Here is a 22102-nt window from a genome sequence, read left to right as displayed (position 1 = left end):
ACAGGGCTTCTTCAATGAGCTCTCTTCTGGAAGTCTTTTCATTCCATCATCTTGATATTCTACTTCAAAAGCACAGTTCAAACTCCAATGTGAGGAATGTGTTTCGTTTCCCTCTCCTAGGGAAAGTCCTCGCCAGGATTCAAACTCAAGACCCTTACATTGAAAGGCAGCAGCCCTGCCCACCACACCACAGGAAAACTTTGTCGTGCTTGCCTATTTAGGGTTTTCCATTTCACATTTTTTTGTAGTAGTTTAAAAGCACAGCTCATGGACATTGTTTCATTTCCATCTCACATTAGAAGCCCATAGTGGGTTTTAAACCCAGGACCATCAGATTGAAAGGTAACTGGTTTATCCTCAACACTACAGGGCTGCTTGGATGACCTTAAGTTTGTAGTTCATTTCATTTCACAATTTTGTTGATGTAGTTGAAAGATCAACCACATTGTGAAGGAATTGTATCTTTTCCATCGCACATTTGAAGCCCTCATAGGATTTGAACCCAGAACAATCAGATTGCAAGGCAGCGTTCTTATCCATCACACCGATCACACCACAGAGATGCCTGTCAGCATTTCCGTTTTTGTCTTTTCATTCCACCAATTAGTTGTAGTTGCATAAAAGCACAGTTCAACATTGTTTCCATCTTACATTTGAACCCCAAACCATCAGACTGTAAGGCAGCAGTCATATCCACAACACCATAGAGCTCCTTAGCAATGCATGCTTGTTTTGGTCTTTTCATTCCACCAATCTGTTGACATAGTTAAAAAGCTCAACCCTATCTCCCCGCTGGAATTTTAACTCAGGATCTTGCATTGAAAGGCAGCCGCCCCTTTCCATTTTGTGACAAGTTGTGTTTTCTGTAATGTCGTCATGTTTATTGAAATGTTGTTTTCTTCAATGTGACTGTGTTTTGTGAAATGTCATTATTTTTTGAGGAATGTTGTGTTTTCTGTAATATTGTTATGCTTTGCCCTTCAGGGCCACCATAGAAAACCCACCCAAGCCCATTTAAGATGGACTGAGGTGAAGTGAAAAACTATCTTCTTGGTGTGATGAATCACAATTTGACATTCTTTTTGGAAATCATGGACGCCATGTCATCTGCTCTAAAGAGGAGGATTGCCAGGTTGTTACCAGCACACAGTTCAAAAGCCAGTATCTGTGATGGTATAGGGATGCATGGCTGAGTATTGTATGTGTACCTGACATCTGGGTAGTTACCATTAATGCGTTACTATAGATACCAGTTTTGGAGCACAAAGGCTGCCATCGAGACGATGCCTTTTTCAGGGAAGACCTTGCATATTTCAGCAAGACAATCCAAAACCACACACTATATATACAATAGAGGGGCTACTTAGTAAAGGAGTCTACGTGCTGAACTGGCCTGCCTGCAGTCCAGTCAAGCAGAAATGTGTTGCTGGCAAATTTAAAATGAGCATATATTTTCCACAAAACAATAAAACTTTTGGTTTCAACTTTAGATATGTTGTACTATCTTCTGATTAATTAGGGTTTAAATTATTTGAAAACGATCAAATACTGTTTTTGTCTACATTTAACAGTTTCCCAGCTTTTTCAAAGGGTTGTACTATTTTAGTCCTTAAGAAATATGAATTAATAAAAAAGGAACTGCAGGTTTGTATTTTATTTAAAATACTAATTTTCATACAAAAGCACACAATACAAAATCTCATTCATCATGAATGAGGTAGATTCATGTCAACCTAAGGAACACTTGATGTATATCTTTTTTTTCCCAGCCCCTTAAGTGTTTTGGCCTAGGAAATGTTAAAGCTCAGTTTTGAATGTAACATCCTTCATAGTTCAGTAAATAAGGCCTTCAAGAAGAGAGCTCTCCAAATATTTTCTTCTTCAGATATTCCTTCCAAGCATCCTGCGTTGACAGCTCCATGGAGTTCCACTCAAAGTGAGGAATCTGTAGAATAAGAAAATGAATTTACAAAGAGTGGTCTTCTGTGATGTTTAGTGCACTCCAGTGTAGATGTACAATAGAACATGGATCTCAAAATGTGTTTTCTGACCTGGACAACGCGGTATCCCAGAATTTCCAGGTGTCTTTTTCTCATCAGGGCTTCGCCTTTCATATGGTGATGGTTCTTGCAGAATAACTTTGAATCAAGAAAGTCCACAGCAACTCTGAATGATGAGTAAAAAAAGGTGATCAAAGATATTTCACATTTAAACAGTCTGATTATCAACGTTTCAAAGACATCCCTTACCGCTGAGCTCCAGGTGGCAGCTCATTCCCACTGCTTTCCAGTGAGTTTGGCCCCCAGTGAACCTTTCCTATGTCTGAAATCTGCAGAGTACTCGGCTCGTTGTAAGGCAGCGGGTGCATGTCTTTGTCCAGAATGCATTCAAAGTCTGACAAGACAAAAAACAAAGTCACAAAATATACTTGCATCATATTAATATTCTTTGTGTATTCAGTACCATATAAAACCTAACAGTGCTGTATTAGACTGCCTTTCTTATTTCAGAGCATTATTCAGCCTAGCTCGAGATGGGGTAATTTTCATGAACTGCAGAAGTAAAGTGACTGTGCCTTAAAACATGGGATTGGGACTTATAACTTGAAATGTATTCATATATTAACTTGAGATCTAGGAAATTAGTTCAACAAGGTGTAAAGAGTTTAGAGATTTTATCAAAATGCAATAATATTATGAATATACGTATATGTTGTTGCTGATTTTCAAAGACGGCTGTCACCCAAATGTTGCATAGCCACCAACTATTGGGCTTAAAATGCAACTCATTTCTCTAGATTTCTTTAAATTGAAAGAAACTTTGGCAGTGTTGGCACTTTGCCAGTCAGCACCAGAATTACTAGTTTGTTAAAGATATAAAAAATGTTATTATTGTAGGCCAAAAATGCTGGTCAAATGTGTAAGGCTGTGTCTGGTGAATAGAATGTAACCATTCGACTGGAGCTACGCAAAACCAGCAAAGGCCTACAAGCAGGACCAAAAATTGGGGGTGCCAGTTCTGCTAGAGGTAGTCGCAGTCAGGAAACCAGTTTGACAGAATTTACCTGCAGATTCTGTGATCCAATGTTAAGCCATGTTAAATAAATTTTGCCCAATTATCTAAGTGTTTCCTTACTTTCAGACCAGTCAGTTAGTCAAAATACAAATTTCAGTTTAAACAACCAGTCACTTCACAACATCCCTATTTGATCAATCAGGGTTCCCACTCTTTTCCAGAGATCATTTTCCAGGACATTTCCAGGATCATCACAACCCTAACCCTAATCACAACCCTAACCCCGACCTAAACCCTAACCACTAACCCTAACCCAAACCCTAACCCTACCCACAACCCTAACCCTAATCACAATACCTAACCCTAACCCTAAACACACCCCTAACCCTAACCCTAATCAAAACCCTAACCCTAACCCTATCCCTAATCACAACCCTAATCACAACCCTAACCCTAATCACAATCTAAACCCTAACCCTAACCCTAATCACAACCCTAATCACAACCCTAACCCTATCCCTAATCACAACCCTAACCCTAATCACAACCCTAACCCTAATCCTAACCCTAAATACACCCCTAACCCTAACCCTAATCCTATCCCTAATCACAACCCTAACCCTAACCCTAATCACAACCCTAACCCTAATCACAACCCTAACCCTAACCCTAATCATAACCCTAACCCTAAACACACCCCTAACCCTAACCCTAATCCTAACCCTAAACACACCCCTAACCCTAACCCTATTCACAACCCTAACCCTTACCCTATCCCTAATCACAACCCTAACCCTAATAACAATACCTAACCCTAACCCTAAACACACCCCTAACCCTAACCCTAATCAAAACCCTTACCCTAACCCTATCCCTAATCACAACCCTAATCACAACCCTAACCCTAATCACAATCTTAACCCTAACCCTAACCCTAATCACAACCCTAATCACAACTCTAATCACAACCCTAACCCTATCCCTAATCACAACCCTAACCCTAACCCTGCCCCTAATCACAACCCTAACCCTAATCACAACCCTAACCCTAACCCTAATCCTAACCCTAAACACACCCCTAACCCTAACCCTATTCACAACCCTAACCCTTAACCTATCCCTAATCACAACCCTAACCCTAATCACAACCCTAACCCTAATCACAACCCTAACCCTAATCCTAACCCTAACCCCAACCCTTACCCTAACCCTAATCACAACCCAACCCTAATCAATTCGGTTCCGGTTCTGGTTCAGTTCTGGTGTGGTTCTGGTTTGGGTCTGGTTCGGTTCTGGTTCAAGTCTGGTTCGGTTGGGTTCTGGTACGGTTCTGGTACGGTTCTGGTACGGTTCTGGTTCGGTTCTGGTACTGGTTCAGTTCGGTTCCGGTTCGTTTCTGGTTCATTTCTGGTATGGTTCTGGTTAAGTTCGGTTCCGGTTCTGGTTAAATTCTGGTACGGTTCTGGTTCGTTTCTGGTATGGTTCTGGTTCGGTTCGGTTCTGGTTCAGTTCTGGTACGGTTCTGGTCCGGTTCTGGTAGGTTCTGGTTCAGTTCTGGTTCGTTTCTGGTTTGGGTCTGGTTCGGTTCTGGTTTGGTTCTGGTTCAAGTTCAAGTCTGGTTCAGTTCTGGTTCGGTTCTGGTTGAGTTTGATTCTGGTTCTGTTTGCATAAGTTTGGTTCTGGATCTGTATGCTTAAATTTAGTTCTGGTTCTAACCCTAACCCTAATCCTAACCCTAACCCTAATCCTAACCCTAATCCTAATCATAATCTTAACCCTAACCCTAAACATCACCTTAACCCTATCCCTTACCCTAACCCTAATCACAACCCAACCCTAATCAATTCGGTTCCGGTTCTGGTTCAGTTCTGGTGCGGTTCTGGTTTGGGTCTGGTTCGGTTCTGGATTGGTTCTGGTTCAAGTCTCGTTCGGTTCTGGTACGGTTCTGGTACGGTTCTGGTTCGGTTCTGGTTCGGTTCGGTTCTGGTTCAGTTCTGGTATGGCTCTGGTTAAGTTCGGTTCCGGTTCTGGTTCAATTCTGGTACGGTTCTGGTTCGTTTCTGGTACGGTTCTGGTTCGTTTCTGGTATGGTTCTGGTTAGGTTCGGTTCTGGTTCAGTTCTGGTACGGTTCTGGTTCGGTTCTGGTAGGTTCTGGTTCGTTTCTGGTTCGTTTCTGGTATGGTTTTGGTTTGGTTCCGGTTCTGGTAGGGTCTGGTTCGGTTCCTGTTTGGTTCTAGTTCAAGTTCAAGTCTGGTTCAGTTCTGGTTCGGCTCTGGTTCAGGTCTGGTTCGGTTCTGGTTCGGTTCTGGTTGATTTTGATTCTGGTTCTGTTTGCATGAGTTTGGTTCTGGTTCTAAACCTAACCCTAATCCTAACCCTAACCCTAACCCTAACCCTAATCCTAATCCTAACCCTAACCCTAATCAAAACCCTAACCCTACCCCAACCCAAACCCAAACCCTTACCCTAACCCTAATCACAACCCTAACCCTAATCATAACCCTAACCTAAACCCTAACCCTAACCCAAACACTAACCCGAATCACAACCCTAACCCTTAATCTAACCCTAACCTAAACCCCTAACCCTACCCCTAACCACAACCCAAACCCTTACCCTAACCCTAATCACAACCCTAACCCTAATCATAACCCTAACCTAAACCCTAACCCTAACCCAAACACTAACCCTAATCACAACCCAACCCTAACCCTAATGACAACCCAATCCTAACCCTAACCCTAACCCTAACCCTAATGACAACCCTAATCACAACCCTAACCACAGCCCTAACCCTAACCCTAACCCTAATGACAACCCAATCCTAACCCTAATGACAACCCAATCCTAACCCTAACCCTAACCCTAATCACAACCCTAATCACAGCCCTAACCCTAACCCTAACCCTAATGACAACCCAATCCTAACCCTAATGACAACCCAACCCTAACCCTAAATCTAACCCTAACCACAGCCCTAACCCTAACCCCAACCCTAACCCTAACCCTAATCACAACCCAATCCTAACCCTAACCCTAACCACAGCCCTAACCCTAACCCAAACCCTAACCCTAATCACAACCCAATCCTAACCCTAACCCTAATCACAATCCAACCCTAACCCTAACCCTAATGACAACCCTAACCCTAATCAAAACCCTAACCCTAATCACAACCCTAATCACAACCCTAACCCTAAATCTAACCCTAACCTAAGCCCTAACCCTAACTCAAACCCTAACCCTAACAGTAACCCTAACCCTAATCACAACCCTAACCCTAACCCTAAACCCTAACCCAAACCCTAACCTAACCCTAACAGTAACCCTAACCCTAATCACAACCCTAACCCTAATCACAACCCTAACCCTAAACACACCCCTAACTCTAACCCTAATCACAACCCTAACCCTAAACACACCCCTAACCCTTATCACAACCCTAACCCTAATCACAATTCTAACCCTAATCACGACCCTAACCCTAATCCTAATCACAATCCTAACCCTAACCCTAATCACAACCCTAACCCTACTCACAATCCTAACCCTAACCTCAACCCTAACCCTAATCACAACCCTAACCCTAACCCCAACCCTAATCACAACCCTAACCCTACTCACAATCCTAACCCTAACCCCAACCCTAACCCTAATCACAACCCTAACCCTAACCCTAACCCCAACCCTAAACCTAATCACAACCCAACCCTAACCCTAACCCTAACCAAAACCCTAACCCTAATCATAACCCTAGGATCAGGGTGGGAATGATTTTGTAACAGAATAAATGCACACAATTGGGTAATTATAAGGCTTCTCATAAGAACACTACGTAAAAGGGTTTTCAACACACAAACCATTATTTTTTTGCAAAGTTAAGGTAAAATATACGGCTACAAAAGATCCTAAATTAAGAGCCGTTCGGGAGTCGAAAGAGCCGGCTCTTCTTTGGGGGCCGAGTCAAAAGAGCCGGCTCTCTGAAAAGAGCCCAACTTCCCATCACTAAAGCACATGCTTCCTACCATTTGCACTCTTAGTTGCCCTTGGAACTATTTGTATTGTAAAGCGTATCAATGTAAATACTTCAGACCTGTACCATAGTGATAAACAGATAACACTTAAAACAGAGGGTCATTTCATTCCTTGTGGACTCAACATGACAGCATTTATACTTTTCAAGTAATTAATCTTAAACGCTTTCAGAAAATTAACAGTAACAAGACTCACATATCCCTTCAAATCACGAAATGGTATCATAACAATGGTGTATATGCTGTTTTGTAATGACACAGCACAATTTTATGATTTACTAGAAATGTATTCAAATTATTTCATGGACGCCCACGCTATGGTTTGCAGACCACCAGGGGTCCCAGGACCCTACTTTGAGAACAACTGAGCTACAGTACTGTAATTGAGCCAAATGTACCATAAAACATAAACAATATACCCCTGTTTTCTGTGAATGCATGATTATGAAGTGAAGGAGAAAGATGTGAAAAAAGTTGCACAGTGTCTCTGTCTTTTCCAGCACAGCGTGCACTCAACTTTCAATGAATGGGGATGTGTTTTGTTAATCGGGTCAGGTCAAACGCAGCCATGTTGGAATAATTTTCCAGGACTATATGTGATTTTCCAGGACATTTTACTTTTTCTCCCATTTTCCAGGTGTTTTCCAGTACTGGAAAACTGGTCAACTGTTTTCCAGGTTTTCCAGGACACGTGGGAACCCTGTCAATTGATTGAAAATAACAGTGATACTCACCTATTGTGTAATAATATGGAGTGATAACTGCTCCTCTAACACAGTTTATTCCCCCAAGAACTTCACCCAGCATTCTGTGGATTTGCTGTTGTGCTGGACTGAGGGTGCCACCTCCTGAAAACATTTTGGCATATCACATTAAAAAAAACTAACATTTTCATTTGAAAACACACCTAAATCAGATGGTAATTTCTTTGCATGTCTTTTACCTTTCTTTTGTAACTGCTGGCAGTAGCGCTCATGAAACCAAGGCACCTGAAACTCAGGACACTCTAGACATACGGCACGATTGAGCTCCATGAGACGTAGTCTGGTCCTCATGTTGAGGGTATCGGGCAGGGCTGCAGAAAGTAAGTAACAACAACATTAGCACACTGGTCTCATTCACTTTGTTATGGCTGAAGTCTAGCAGTTATATTCTGAACACAACTGCAGGCAGTGGGACATACTTTCTAGTTGAGCATCCAGCTTTCCCAGGAAGTCTATATTGAAGATTTGTCTTATGAGTTCCTCAGGGAAAGTGTCAGCCACAGCAAAGGCATATGTGTGGAGGACCAACAGATGTGGGTCAAAGGTGCCTGCGAACACAGGGAAACGGGTAAGAGACAGCTTAAAATAGAGAAAAAAATATGTGCTAACTGGTTCACTTACTGATATGAGGAGTGATGCGCTGTATACAAACGTCATACAACTCGTCTGCTTTTACAGAATCATAATTTAGCACAGAGAAAGGTAGCATGATGGCATATAATGCGGTGGGGTGAATCTAAAAAGAAAAAAGAATGGTTCAGTTGATCCAAGTTGCATTATATACAGCTTTATATGTTGTAATGTTCATTGCAGCACCTTTTCAATGTCTCTAATGGCCACACTGGCGATTTGCTCCATTAAAGGAGGGTTCAGGTGATTTAATCTAGTTAAGAAGAAGGTCAGGTCAGGCAAATTGCTCCAGTTCATCTGATCCATCATCCTCTTCAGCGTCACCATCGTCTCCTCCACCAGCATCTCCTCAAACCATTCCCCTGAGAGGTACTTGAGCTCCTCCATCAACAGGTCAAGCCGGTCAGCCGTCTGCAGCCTCTGGTGCCCGCAGCGGTTCAGGGTCTGCAGCAGGCGGACAAACTTGCTGGGAGTGTTGTGGTGGTAGGAGGGGTCATTCCGCACCCACTTGGCCACGACAACAGCTATGGTGTTCAGGTCGTTTAGGCTGCACTGTGACACCACCGCTTCAACCCGGGAGAGGACGCCCTCGTCGAGTCGTGGGCAGGGCAGCATGGAGAGGACTCGGGTCAGCATGGTGACCTCACAGGGGAAGACGCTGCTTTGCAAAAAGCTAAAAGACAAAATACTTAGTCTTGTTTTATTCAATATTAAAAGATCAGAAAAGTTGAATCATTTATCAAAGAACTTACTTGATCAAAATAGTTCTTAGTTTGTTGTAGAGTTCAGGGTTCTGGTATTGCAACATTAAGAGGGCTTGGGTGATTCTGGCCACTTCCACTGGCTTGTAGACGTGGAGGTTTCTTTGGATTATTGAAGCAATTCTGAAAATAAAATAACAATAAGATAAGATAAGATAGTCCTTTACTCGTCCCACAACGGGGGAATTCAAGTGTCACAGTAACAAGGTAGACAGTGCAAAAAAAAAGAAAAAATATATAAAGCAAACAAGAGCCTATAAAGTAACAACTATTAAAAAGTTATAAGCAATTAAAGTTCAAATTAAAGAGGTAAAAAATAAGCATATCTACAACATATATATATATATATATATATTATATATATTATTGGTTATATAGTCTGACCACTGCAGGTAGAGAAGACCTGCGGTATCAATCTTTTTTTTTTAAGATTTACAAGAGGATTTTTTAAACATTGCTGGACATTTTTTTATGTTTATACTAAATTTTTTTATAAATGATTATAATCTCATTATTCCAGGACTGTTTTCAAAATATGTTTTTTTCTTTTAAAATGTGGCCCTATTGCTCCATTGTTCGTACACGAGTAGCAGTGTTCGCTGTTAAAAAAATCTCACCCTACTATATTTTACCAGTCAAACACAACATTCACTTTGAATCTCTGCAGTGGAAAATGTAAACAAAGCAAGCAGCTAAATACACCTTATAGGAGCTTGAAATAACTCAAGAGTCAGCAGGTATGAACTTACTTGTTGATTAAGCTAAGATTCCTGCTCTGAATCTCCTCCAGAGTGTCACCTACAGCCAGAGCCTGGTGTGCGCTAAACTCATCAGCATACAGGAGGGCGGTGTTCTCCAATCTAATAAGTATTAAAACACATTAGAGACCTGTGAGATTCAAGAACTGATCAGTGGGTTGGATTTCCATGAACGGATCATCTCAAATAATGATACCAACCCTTCTCTGATCTCCTGACTGGCCATCGGAGCCAGAGCGACAAACAGTTTGGTGAAGGAGACAGGATCTGTACTGGAGTCAATCATCTCTATAAGTCTTTGTTTCACAGCCAGCCTGAAGTCACAGTTGTTGAACTGCAGGGACTGATACAGCCCCATGATGACGCTGATGTTCTCTGCGTCCATATTGGGAACGTTGCACAATATCATCTTGTTGCACTTCTCCAGCAGAGGCCGGTGGCTGTACTTTATGTTGCGCAGGAACTGCACTACTCTCCTTGGGTTGTTAAATTGTGAGCTATTTAAGGTGTCCAGCAGAATGTCGGCCCTAGTAATGAGGGCGTCACGAAGCCGGGGGGACACCAGAGAAGACACACTTATCATCAGTGTGGACAGGATCCTGGGAAAACACAACCAGACAGTTAACACACAACATGAAATTCTTATATTTAATTTATCTTTAATTATACCACTTCATACACCAACCTGACATCATCAATAGACGACAGCCTCTGATCCAGAATATTAGTGATGTGTCCCATCAGAGGGCTGTGTTGAAGGTATTGATCGTTTAGACAGGTGGCAAGCTTGGACAGGGATGCCATCTGAAATCTGCAAAATCAAATGTAAGAGAATCATTTGATTAGTGCTTAAAAATTAAACACAGAATATCGTAATCAATGCCCAACATGTTAAATCAACATTCACTGGTTTTAGCTTTATCTTTGGTTTGTCATTTTCAAATTGACTTCATTTTCACTACTTTTTTTGGCATGTATTGAGTCATTACAAAATGAAGCTGCCACATTAATAGATATGCTTGTTACTTGCAGCCATACATCTCATTAACTAAAAATAAACTGATGAAAGTAAAAAATGAAAAATAATCATACCTGTCGATCCTGAGCCATGCTTCTGAAACCATTTGTTGAACAAGAGAGTCATGTGGATCCACATTAAATCTAAAGATGTGAACAATTAAATTATGTTATCATGACAGCCTTATTATAATTCAGTTCAACTGTGAATGTTTCTACCTTAATGTACCTCAGGAATCTGTAAAGCATGTCGACCAACATAGAATCATCCATAAGAGCAATTTTGTTCTCAGCCAAAACCCTGAGAGTCAAAAACTGTGGATGGTTCTTGATGAGACTGACAGTCCTGAGAACTTCTGGTTTCTCCTTCTGAAACTCCCACAGCATCCCCACAGCCAGGCCAACATGGTTCACTGTGAGCTTGGCCTTGTTCTTGCCCACAACATCAAAAACCTGGTCTTCAACAGAGCAAACCCGTAGCTGCTCTAGAACCTGGTCTCTGTTTACTGTCCCCCCATGGAAGAGCCTCCGAAGGGAGGAATTCACACACCGGAGCCGAAACATTCCTCCATCCACTATCCACCTTATTATCGATCAAACAGGCCCCCTCAGGCAGATGAGATCACATCCAAAATGAAAGAACTGCAGGATAGATGCAACATTGGGACCTGTGTGTACAGAAAACACATACATAACCTTTATCACAATGCCCTATATTATGTTTGGTTATGGTTTAAACTATAAAGTTATGCATAAAGACAAAACGTGTATTATAACATAAACTTTGTTTCGCATGACATGCTGACCTCGGGTTTCATCTCGCAAAAAAACTCCACTCACAGATTCCCAGTGACATCCAGCTGGTGCACCACTACACTGAAGTTAGCTACCAGCTGCTAAGTTCAGATTGCTAACACGGTATTCACGTGGATGGAGAAACAATCACCTTAATTGATTGGCAACCCCATATTACCCCTGCTAATTGGATTCGTAGCTTCATTTATGTAGTTTAAAGAGATTCAAACTTTGTTTATCTGACACAAATAGAATAGTGTCATTAAAATCCCTGTTCAAAGTCAAAATTACACAGCATGTGTGTTATAACGTTTCACTTCCGTAGCCAGTGACACAACGACATGAGGGAAAAGTGGTACCCTGGGTTTTGCCTGTCGGGCAGCGACTTCTTCATACTTTGTATGTTAAACGGTCTTTAGAGGGCGTTTTTGTAATATACATCTCTCCACAAAATAGCATTTTAACAAATGTGTGTTTACTGATATCAGGCGGTTGTACAGGGACGAATGAAGCAGAACTGTAAACTAAGGTGGCCCTAGAGGACAAAACAAATTTACAGAAGATGAAGCCCTTTTACAAAGTAGGAGACACATTTACATTTTGGAATACATTTTTACATTTTATAAAATAAAATAACATCAGCAAAACATATTTACCAAGGCCAAAACAAATTTACATTTAAGAAAACAAATTTACAAAAGATGAAACACTTTTTACAAAGTTGGAGACAATTATACAAACAACTGAACACTTTTACCGTTGAGTCTGACTCCTTTGATCATCAATCAATCAATCAATCAATCAATCAATCCTTATTTGTATAGCGCCAAATCACAACAAACGTTATCTCAAGAGGCTTTTACAAACATAGGAGGTCTAGACCATTCTATGTCAATATATATCTAATCTATCAGAATATATATCTAAAAAAGAAATGTTCATCAAAGACGACAGATTGGTCATAATCCTCCTGTCAGCCACCACCTCCACAGGGTCCAGGTCTGAGCTGGCCTTCTTCACCAGTGTGTTCAGACTTGCTCTCCTGTATCCTGTCCGCCCACAGCAGGTTTAATCCTTAAAATGTGGCATTCGTTTAGCCTGACTCCGTTTAGTCTGAGGCTATGTGGTCTGAGGCCATTTCATCTGGATTCTGACACATGATGAAGGTTTTGCAGAGATATGACGGAGCTTTTACAGAAACATGATGCTTTTTCATCTGAGGTCTGACACCTCACTCTGAGACCCCAGGATGTCCTAATATGTAAACCATGTCCATCTCCGTTTGGTTTCTCTCCATCAAAACAAACTAAATGACCCCTCACTCGATCGCTTTCAGATCACTTCCGGAACACTTCAGGTATTTGCTACATTCCCTTTCCGTAAAAATGAAATGTTAATTTGTTTCAAAAATGGTAAAAGTGTTTCATCTTTTGTAAATTTGTTTCCTTAAATGTAAATTTGTTTTGGCCTTGGTAAAAGTGTTTTGCTAATGTAATTTTGTTTTATAAAATGTAAAAATGTTTTCCAAAATGTAAATTTGTCTCCAACTTTGTAAAAGTGTTTTATCTTTTGTAAATTTGTTTTGCCCTTCAGGGCCACCGTACTAAACTGATAAGGCACCAAATAAGACTGATGATTCCCGTGAAACCGAAAGAAAATATGGAATGTTCTGCCCCTCAATAACAATTACTCTCATTGCACCACTTGGTTTTAATCACAGTTGCTGAATTTTTCGATAAACAATTAAAAGTAGATAAATAATCAATTTGAAAGATATAAGCACAACGATAGAGAGTGGCCCTGAAGGACAAAACAATGTACATAAGATGAAACACTTTTACAAAGTTGGAGACAAATTCACATTTTGGAAAACATTTTTACATTTTATAAAACAAAATTACAAAATCAAAACACTTTTACAAGCAGTGAGACAATTTTACAAACGGTGGAACACTTTTACCATTTCTGAAACAAATTTACATTTAATTTTAATGGAAAGGGAATGTACCAAATAATGGAAGTGATCCAGTACCAAAGGTCACACCGTTTGGTTTCTCTCCATCCACACAAACTAAATGACCCCTCACTTGATCACTTTCAGATCACTTCTGGTATTTGGTACATTCCCTTTCCGTTAAAATTAAATGTAAATTTGTTTCAGAAATGGTAAAAGTGTTCCACCGTTTGTAAAATTGTCTCACTGCTTGTAAAAGTGTTTTGATTTTGTAATTTTGTTTACTTAAATATACATCTGTCTCCAACTTTGTAAAGGTGTTTCATCTTTTATAAACTTGTTTTGCCCTTCAGGGCCACCGTACTAAACTGATACGGCACTAAATAAGACAGATAATTCCCGTGAAACCGAAACCAAATGAGGAACATTATGCCCCTCCTATAACATTTACTCTCATTGCACCACTTGGTTTTAATCACAGTTGCTGAATTTTTCGATAAACAATTGAAAGTAGATGAATAATCAATTTGAAAGATAGATAGAGAGTCGTACCTGACAGACCAGTTTCAGGGTAAGACTCTCCCTCCTCCTCCAAGCAGCGAGCCGCACTACTTTGACTGGCGCACGCGTCTCTGAATACATTGACGTCCCTGCCGCGCCATCTTTAGAAAACGTAGAGCCAACCACTGAATGAAACTTCATCTTCATCGTTCGTTAGGACTGCCCGTTGCATGGAGTAATATCATTACATTTCCAGGTGACACTATTGTGTAACAGCTTTATCTCAGTAATATATGTTTATCGTTCATTCATCTAAATCGTATGGTTTAGCTGTGTAGTAGAATAAGAGCTCAATGCTAATGCTAACACCAGGCCTAAGTTTAGGTAGATGCTGTGGGTGACCGTGCGCCAATCTTAGACTTTAATGACTAAAATAATGACTGATCAGTATTTAAGGAGAGTATTTGCTATTAAGAAAGTCGAAGTGTTGCACTTGTAATCTGCTCTACGGACAACTGACACCGAGAAAGCGATACTAATAAGCTAACTGTAGCATGCGAGGTACAAACAAACGAGCATGAGCTAACCTAGTGTTGCATATAGTCCAGCTGTGCTCGCTGTGTTAACTGGTTCAATAACCCTGAATTAATCTATTTTATATATTTTACATGATTTGAAATGGTGTACAGTTAACATGCTGGTTATTTATTCTACAACAAATGGTTTGCAGTGGCGAACAGTCATAAACAGGGGCGTTAAACTCAGTTCAGGTCAGGGGCCACATACAGCTGTAGTTGATCTGAAATGAGCCTGACCAGTAAAACCATAACATAATAACCTTTAGGTAGTGATAACTCTAAATGCTTCCCTTTGTTTTAGTGCAAAAAAAGTACAAGTACATTCTGAAACTATCTTTCTACAAAAACAGCTGTTGTATTTTTTGCCATGATGAGTCTCATAGTTTTTCTCTTCAAGCCCTGAAACCTGCTACGAACACGTTAAACACACAGGTTACCCATTCACCTGACACAGAGTGTAATGTTTACTGCAAAAGAACAGATAGATTATAATAATGAAGAAGGTAAAGTTGATTATTTTGGACCCCTCAGCTCCAACATGAACAGTTTGCTTGCTGGACAGTGTTGTATGCAGAGGTGTAAGTGCTAGTGTTAGTAGTTAGTGGATCATCTTATAGTGCTCTAAAAAGTCTTAATGAATCTCAACCAGATTATGCAAACAGGAAGTAATCTATTTTCTCACTTTGAGAAAAAAAGCGCTGTTCAGGGCGCTCAGTCAGCACTATGATTTTATGCGACCCCCAGAGGACAAATCTGAAATAGTAGTTACTTTTATTTAAATACTGCAATTAAAGTCTTCTCTGTAACTTTTTCACTTTGCAAAGTTGCTCTGCGGGCCAGATTGGAACCTCTGGTGGGCCGGTTTTGGCCCGCGGGCTGTATGTTTGACATCCCTGGTCATAAGAATCACTCTGTTGGCCAGACCCAATAGTTCTGCAGTATTTTCTTTCTTTTTTTAATGCGTGCTAGAGAGTAATTAGTCCATAAGTCTTCAATGTATCATCTGTCTCTCTCCTACAGGTGTTTGATCAGTAAAGGTGATCATGGGTATCAAGGCTCAGCGCCCTCGGTGCTTCATTGACATTGGAATCAATAATGTGCTCGGTAAGAGAAAAACCTCAGTCCCTCTTCTTTACATTACCTAGAGTTGAAATGAACTAATCTGTCGGTCTGTTAGTCGGCTCTATCTTTATTATAGTTGAAAATCTTTCCATATGGTTTAAACTGGTTTCCAAATTCTACTTAATTTTGATTGATCTAGATTATGCAGCTGTTGAATTGTGTGTAGTTATAATAAACAAAATAAACTAATAGATTTGTTATGATGCATTGATGCTCTTTCTTCATAGTCGGCAGAGTTGTGGTGGAACTGTTCTCAGACATGTGTCCCAAAACATGTGAAAACTTCAGATGCCTCTGCACAGGTGAATATAGAGTTTTATCCACTAGAATGTGACTCAAAAGTTTTAACTTCCAAGCACAGTTTGATATTGATATGCGATGTGATCTCATTAAGGTGAGAAAGGCGTCGGGAAAGGAACCCAAAAACCCCTCCACTACAAAGGATGCCTGTTCCATCGAATTGTCAAAGACTTCATGATTCAAGGAGGAGACTTCAGTGAAGGTAAGTTGCATTATATGAGGAGTTGTGTGCTAAACGAAGAACACATATGGTCCAATTATCAGCTATCTAAAAAGGTTATGATGTAGTGCATTAACCCGTTGTTTTGTTACTGACATAAAACACAAAGTACACTTGAGGCTTATGATTTCACAATAGTATTAAAATGAAATGATTCCACAACTACCCGTCTCTAATTTCTCATTCTTTTCTGACATCGTAGGTAACGGAAGAGGAGGCGAATCCATCTATGGAGGCTTTTTTGAAGGTAAAGAGGCCACTGTCAGAGCTGTCAGTTGTTATCCCAAGCGACGTTGGCTTCAAGATGGCAGTACAATCTTCTCCTTTTCCCCCAGATGAAAGCTTTGCTGTTAAACACAACAAGGAGTACCTGCTGTCTATGGCAAACAGGGGCAAAGACACTAATGGATCACAGTTTTTCATGTAAGCACAAAGTCTATTTCTACAAATGTAAGATTTGACACAGTATTAGTTAATTCTAAAGCCAACTAAATTTTGATGTGCTTTTTTGTTTCCTTGGATGGCCTGCTGTGACACTTCAGTACGACTAAACCCTCACCACATCTGGATGGGTAAGTCTTCTTGAAAGGCCTGTTAGTTGCATAGTGTTTGGTTACATAAAGATCAGCTAAGTTATAACTGAAGCTCTAAACAACTCTTAATTTCTCAGCGTCCATGTAGTTTTTGGTCATGTGATCTCTGGCCAAGAGGTCGTTCAAACTATGGAAAACCAGAAAACGGACCCTAACAGCCGACCGTATGCTGACGTGAAAGTGATGAACTGTGGAGAGCTCATCCCTAAGTCTAAAGGTTTGTTTGTGAGAAGCATTTTTTGTACCTGACAATCCATTTCAAACTTCAACCTGTCGATACAGTTTCTTATGTTGTGCAACAACTCTTAATTCTTTGCAGCAAAAAAAGAGGAGAAAAAGAAAGAGCGAGCCTCTTCCAGTTCCAGCAGTAGCTCCAGCGACTCTGATAGTTCATCTAAGTCCTCCTCTGATTCTGAAGAATCTGAAAAAGATTCTAAGAAGAAAAAAAAGAAGGCTAAAAAGCTTAAAAAGAAACAGAAGAAGAAGGAGAAGAAAAAGTAAGTCACTTATTTCTTTGTGATTGTGCAACGGAAACAGCATCTCAAGTTGATAACCGTACCCTGAAATGCTTTTCTAGGTCTGATGCAGAAAGTGCTGAAGAAAAAGAACAAGAAGACTTGGTTACCTCTACTGTACGTCCTGAAGAAATTCCCCCCATCCCAGAAAACCGCTTCCTTATGAGGAGGAGTCCACAGGCTGTGCAAAACCCCAAAGAGGAGTCTGAAAAGAATGAACGGAAGAAAGAAGAAAGACCAAGAGAGAGGTTAGTCTGCTTGAACAACAGCTTTATTTGACAAACATCCAAACTCTAAATCATTGCTTGATTATAATGCCTTGGTTCTTTCTCTCTCCCCAGTTCTGGCCTGTCTTATAATTCTCAGTCAGCCTTTAACAGACGACTGGTGATGACACGATCTGGGAGGAAAATCAAGGGCAGGGGTCCAAGGGTAGGTCCACTTCAGCAATAAGGGATGCCCAACAGATATTTTTGTCCAGTTTGTGACGGATCCAATGAAACTCTAATTTTTGAAGTTGCTTTAAAGGCTATGAGTCATGATTGGGGGTGGGAATTGATACGATTTTATCAATGTCAGTGTCATTGTCGATTCTACTTAACAATCCAATCCCATATCAATTCTCCTAACATTTCCTGAGTATTGTTTTGAGGGGAAAAAAGTAGTTTTACAGTCTTCTACACCAAAAGGAACCATTTTATTAAATCCAAAATTATGTCTGCACAAGACTGAACATGAACATATTCAACTTGAACATACTGAACAATAGGTTGACCTCATTCTCGGTCGTGTGATTCCGGACGTGGCCCCTGGAGCCTGGATGAAAATACTTTGAATTTGGAGAGGTAAAACGCTTTTCCTCTGGGGGTCATCTCTGTGGTATTTTACCCGCTCTCGGTGCCTCATTTTCGGCAAACCCCCTACGCGAACATGTTCACATGGAACCCTTCTCCACTTCGGCCTGACGCGAACCCCAAGCTTCGAGGCCGAGTCGACAAATGCTTCAGCATATTTGAGGTATTTGCACCTTTACATGAGATGACAGCGTTGCACTGATTGCACACGGCATTGTTCTCATCTCTTTTACTAAAATGAAGCCACGCTTTAGACTGCTTCTTCCTCTCCGTGTTTCCTCGTGGTTGAAGGAGTTCTGCGTCACAGAGTGTGTGACGTAATGCAACGTACAGCGACGTGACGTGACGTCGTACTGGTAAATGAATCGTTAAGAAGAATCGATAACATTTGAGGTGTACAATTCCGATGGAATTGATCAATTGGAACCGGTTCTAAGTCGGATCCGGTTTTCGATTCCCACCCCTAGTCATGATATTTACTTTCACCAGTCACAAAGATTTGATTAGTGACGTTTAGAGTCTGTGGAACAAAAGTAACTGATTTCCCATTTCTCCAATCTAGCGGTATCGCACTCCATCGCGCTCTCGTTCAAGGTCCAGGGATCGTTTTCGGCGCAGTGAGACCCCTCCACACTGGCGTCAGGAGATGCATCGTCAGAGGATGAGGGCAGTCACTGGGGAGCGCTGGATTAAGGGTGACAGGTAACAACTTCACTTTTCTTTTTAAGAGTTCATTAGCACCCGTTAGATTTGCTTTGATAATATTGAAAGAAAGTCAAATCTGCTCTCCTGAGAAAATTCAGAAATGTTCTTGAATAAATGTTTTGTCATGTGTTCCTTTTGACAGAGGGGACATGAATGAAGCCAAGGATGATGCTGCCAAAGCTCCGAGAAGAGAGAGACGCACGTCCAACGCTAAACACGAAAACACAACTGAGAGTAAAAAAGACAAGAAAAGTCGGTCACATAGGTCCAAAAGTAAGGACGGGGATGCTGATGAGAAGGACGAGAAGCAAAGCAAACACAAGTCAAAGAAAAGGGACAAATCTCAAAGTCGCAGTAAAAGCAGAGAAAAAAGTAAGAGGTCCCGAAGCAGAGAGAAAGGGCAGAAGCAAAAAAGTGATAATAAAAGAGGGCGCTCAAGGAGCAAAGACAGAAGTGCTAGCAAGAAAGAGAAGGAGTCAGAATCAAATCATAGTAAAGATAGAGAGAGGGGTCATGAGCCAGAGAAGAAGAATAAAGAGGAAGACAAAGGAAGAAATGGGGAGAGAGCAAGGACAAAGTCAAAAAGCAAGGAGAGATCAACTACAAAAGATAGGAACAGGTCTGGTAGCAGGAATAAGGATAAAAGTAGACCTTCAGCTTCCAAAGACAAAGAAGAAAAACGAGACCAAGACAGAGAAAAGGGCAGAGAGCGTAGCAAGAGTCAGGAGAGAAGGCACAACTTTGAAAAAGAGAGTAAGAGGCGGGGATCATCCAGGGATAAAGAACGCCGGTCAAGAAGTCCTGACAGGAGTAAGCCCAGAGACTCTCATAGAGGCAGACGATCCAGAAGCAAGAGCGACAAGAGAGACCGCAGCAAGGACCGCTCATCCAATAGAAGGGACAGAGACAGAGAGGCTGCCAACCGGAGGAGAAGACGAAGCAGCAGCAGCTCTGACAGCGACAGAGACGGGAAAAGGAAGAGCAGAAAGAGTCCAGAGGCCAGAAGGGGAAGAGAAAGAAGTACATCAAGATCAAGAGACAGAAGAAGTCCAGCTAAGCCCAAACCTGATAGTACAAAAGGTAAAGGCGACAGAAACGACAGCAAGAGGAATAAATCCAGCTCCAGCTCAAGCTCTGACAGCGACTGAGCCTGTTAGCATATCCTAAAAGAAAGGCGAAGGTTTGAAAGTCCTTCCCCTATTTTTTTTTTTACCATTATAAGTGTAGTATGCAGCTCCAGCTTCCCCTCCAGAGTGGCACTTAATCACATCACTCATTCAGTGCTAAATAATCAACTACAGCCAGTGCTTACGTGATGGCTCAAACTGATGGACTGTATATAAAGATAGAAAACTTGTGTCCACGTCCTCCAGTTTTACAAAAGTGAAGCCAAAAAGCCCCAAGATGTTGCTGACATTGCGCATCCCCAAGCTGTAGTGATTGGACTGGTTGAGCTGCAGTATTGACCTCCTGCCCCGAAACCCAAACACACATTTAACTTGTGAGTAAAACAGCAAAGATCACTCGGTTATGAACAGTAAATCGATTCTTGTTAGGTTTTGTTGCGTCTCCTCACATCAAGTTTTTGCCTCTTCTCGGTGAACAAAGCTGCCAATATGGCTCAAATCACCTGATAGGAAATAACTTTAATGAAAGAAACCCTGTTTAAGAAATGTTTGTGTCAAGTCAATTTTAATGGCAGAGTTAGTTCAGTATCCCATCTGACAACATGGAGGAGGCAAACTGTGTGACCTTTACTGCAGTCTGTCAGCATGGGGAGCTCTAAATGTTTTGGCTTCACTCTTGTAGAGCTGTCATGTCATCCAACTTATCAATCTATGCTCTAAACTCTTTTGAATATTTTTTTTTCCTTGCTTGAAAAACAACAAGTAAACTAAACTGCAAACTTTGAATCCCACTTAAATGTGCAAAGACTGAGACTACAGCACCACGTGAGCTTTGGCTGAACTCTGGGCTTCACCTTGGCTCTGAATGGAAGATGTGGATTCTCTTCCCCATAACGTGCATTTCTCTGCTGATGGGAAGCTAAAGCTGCTTGGACATTTTAAGGAAAAGGAATTGTGACTGATGAGGAAATTCCCAGTTTGTGCTGTTAAAGTGGCAGAAAAAAAAGGACAGGTATTCTTTTAATTGTATGCGCGAGGAGGACGGCAGGTTGAAGGATTTTATTCATTTGGATTCTTTGGTAAATTATATTTTTTCTTTGCTATAGTTTCACTCTGACTGTTCCTTAAAGGCATATTTAAACTTCACTCCGAAACAACCTTTTAATGTCCTTTTTTTTATGCCCTGCAGAGAGTTTCTTTGAATTTTCTGTAACACAGATGGTATTCATAATGTAGAGCTTTAAGTTTGGAAAATATTTCTGTCCAATTTTATTTTTTACCGCAATTTGAAAGACAACTCTTTATTGCTTGCATGCTTTCCCTAGTCATTGTTGGATGAAATGTGCAACCATGACTTTTTTTATTTTTTTTTGTAAATCCACAACCTTTTACTCCTATTTGTTAACCAGTTTTGAGATACCTCTGGCTTGTTATTTTGAATGAAAAAAAAAAACAGTGTGATGCTGTAATTACAAGATGAAAAAATCAGTTTGTGTAAATTGTGTTTTATTTTTCACCTCAGTGTTGAATGAATCAAAAGGCTGGACTTTGATTTTAATTAAAAACATTTCAAATTCTGACTTTAGTGTCCCAAACACAGTCTACTGTTTGCATCACTAGCATCCATGGTTACAGTAAGATAAGATAAGATAAGATATTGATTGTTGATCCCCGGGGGGGGGGGGGGATTAAGTTGTTGCAGCAACCCAGACATAAGTACAATCAAGAATAGGCTTAAATAAGTAAGAATAAAAATAGATAAATGAAGATGGAATAAAAAAATTAAGATATATAAAAATGTTACAAATGGTGTAAATAGTGGTAATTAAAGGCAGTATTAAAGTATTAAGTAGTAATA

The 22102-nt window shown here is 40.7% G+C and overlaps 2 protein-coding genes across 4 annotated transcripts; one reads left to right on the top strand and one right to left on the bottom strand.

The window, feature by feature from the left end:
• Positions 1–1639: 1639 nt before the first annotated feature.
• On the bottom strand, positions 1640–14397 carry fastkd1 (FAST kinase domains 1). 3 transcript variants are annotated; one of them, XM_034694493.1, is made up of 15 exons: positions 14282–14397; positions 11210–11648; positions 11056–11124; positions 10649–10774; positions 10164–10562; positions 9955–10065; positions 9197–9328; positions 8631–9117; positions 8436–8550; positions 8234–8362; positions 7994–8125; positions 7785–7898; positions 2250–2394; positions 2052–2166; positions 1640–1945 (listed from the first exon to the last, which is right to left on the bottom strand). In XM_034694493.1, exons 2-15 carry the CDS (start codon positions 11542–11544, stop codon positions 1850–1852), a joined length of 2505 nt encoding a protein of 834 aa, XP_034550384.1. In that variant the 5' UTR covers positions 11545–11648; positions 14282–14397; the 3' UTR covers positions 1640–1849. The 3 variants fall into 3 exon arrangements, with proteins under 3 accessions (XP_034550384.1, XP_034550383.1, XP_034550385.1); XM_034694492.1 differs by lacking the exon at positions 14282–14397 and adding an exon at positions 11787–12339; XM_034694494.1 differs by lacking the exon at positions 14282–14397 and adding an exon at positions 11821–12122.
• Positions 14308–21732, top strand: ppig (peptidylprolyl isomerase G (cyclophilin G)). Its single transcript, XM_034694495.1, has 13 exons — positions 14308–14486; positions 15829–15912; positions 16158–16232; positions 16325–16432; positions 16653–16697; positions 16786–16873; positions 16993–17022; positions 17121–17260; positions 17363–17540; positions 17621–17806; positions 17900–17990; positions 18975–19114; positions 19260–21732. Exons 2-13 carry the CDS (start codon positions 15852–15854, stop codon positions 20263–20265), a joined length of 2148 nt encoding a protein of 715 aa, XP_034550386.1. The 5' UTR covers positions 14308–14486; positions 15829–15851; the 3' UTR covers positions 20266–21732.
• Positions 21733–22102: the final 370 nt, after the last annotated feature.

Source organism: Notolabrus celidotus, chromosome 10 (assembly GCF_009762535.1).
Source record: "Notolabrus celidotus isolate fNotCel1 chromosome 10, fNotCel1.pri, whole genome shotgun sequence".
Taxonomy (NCBI): Eukaryota; Metazoa; Chordata; class Actinopteri; order Labriformes; family Labridae; genus Notolabrus; species Notolabrus celidotus.
This window is presented reverse-complemented; position numbering and strand designations above follow the sequence as displayed.

Bases quoted from the DNA above. Each gene is read 5' to 3' on its own strand.
- fastkd1 (XM_034694493.1), bottom strand. From the start codon at position 11,544: ATGTTTCGGCTCCGGTGTGTGAATTCCTCCCTTCGGAGGCTCTTCCAT. The intron at 8,363-8,435 runs GTAAGTGAACCA...CTGTGTTCGCAG, and splicing joins GCGCATCACTCCTCATATCA to GCACCTTTGACCCACATCTG. The intron at 8,126-8,233 runs GTATGTCCCACT...TACTTTCTGCAG, and splicing joins GCTGGATGCTCAACTAGAAA to CCCTGCCCGATACCCTCAAC.
- ppig (XM_034694495.1), top strand. From the start codon at position 15,852: ATGGGTATCAAGGCTCAGCGCCCTCGGTGCTTCATTGACATTGGAATC. The intron at 16,698-16,785 runs GTAAAGAGGCCA...CTTTTCCCCCAG, and splicing joins CTATGGAGGCTTTTTTGAAG to ATGAAAGCTTTGCTGTTAAA. The intron at 19,115-19,259 runs GTAACAACTTCA...TCCTTTTGACAG, and splicing joins CGCTGGATTAAGGGTGACAG to AGGGGACATGAATGAAGCCA.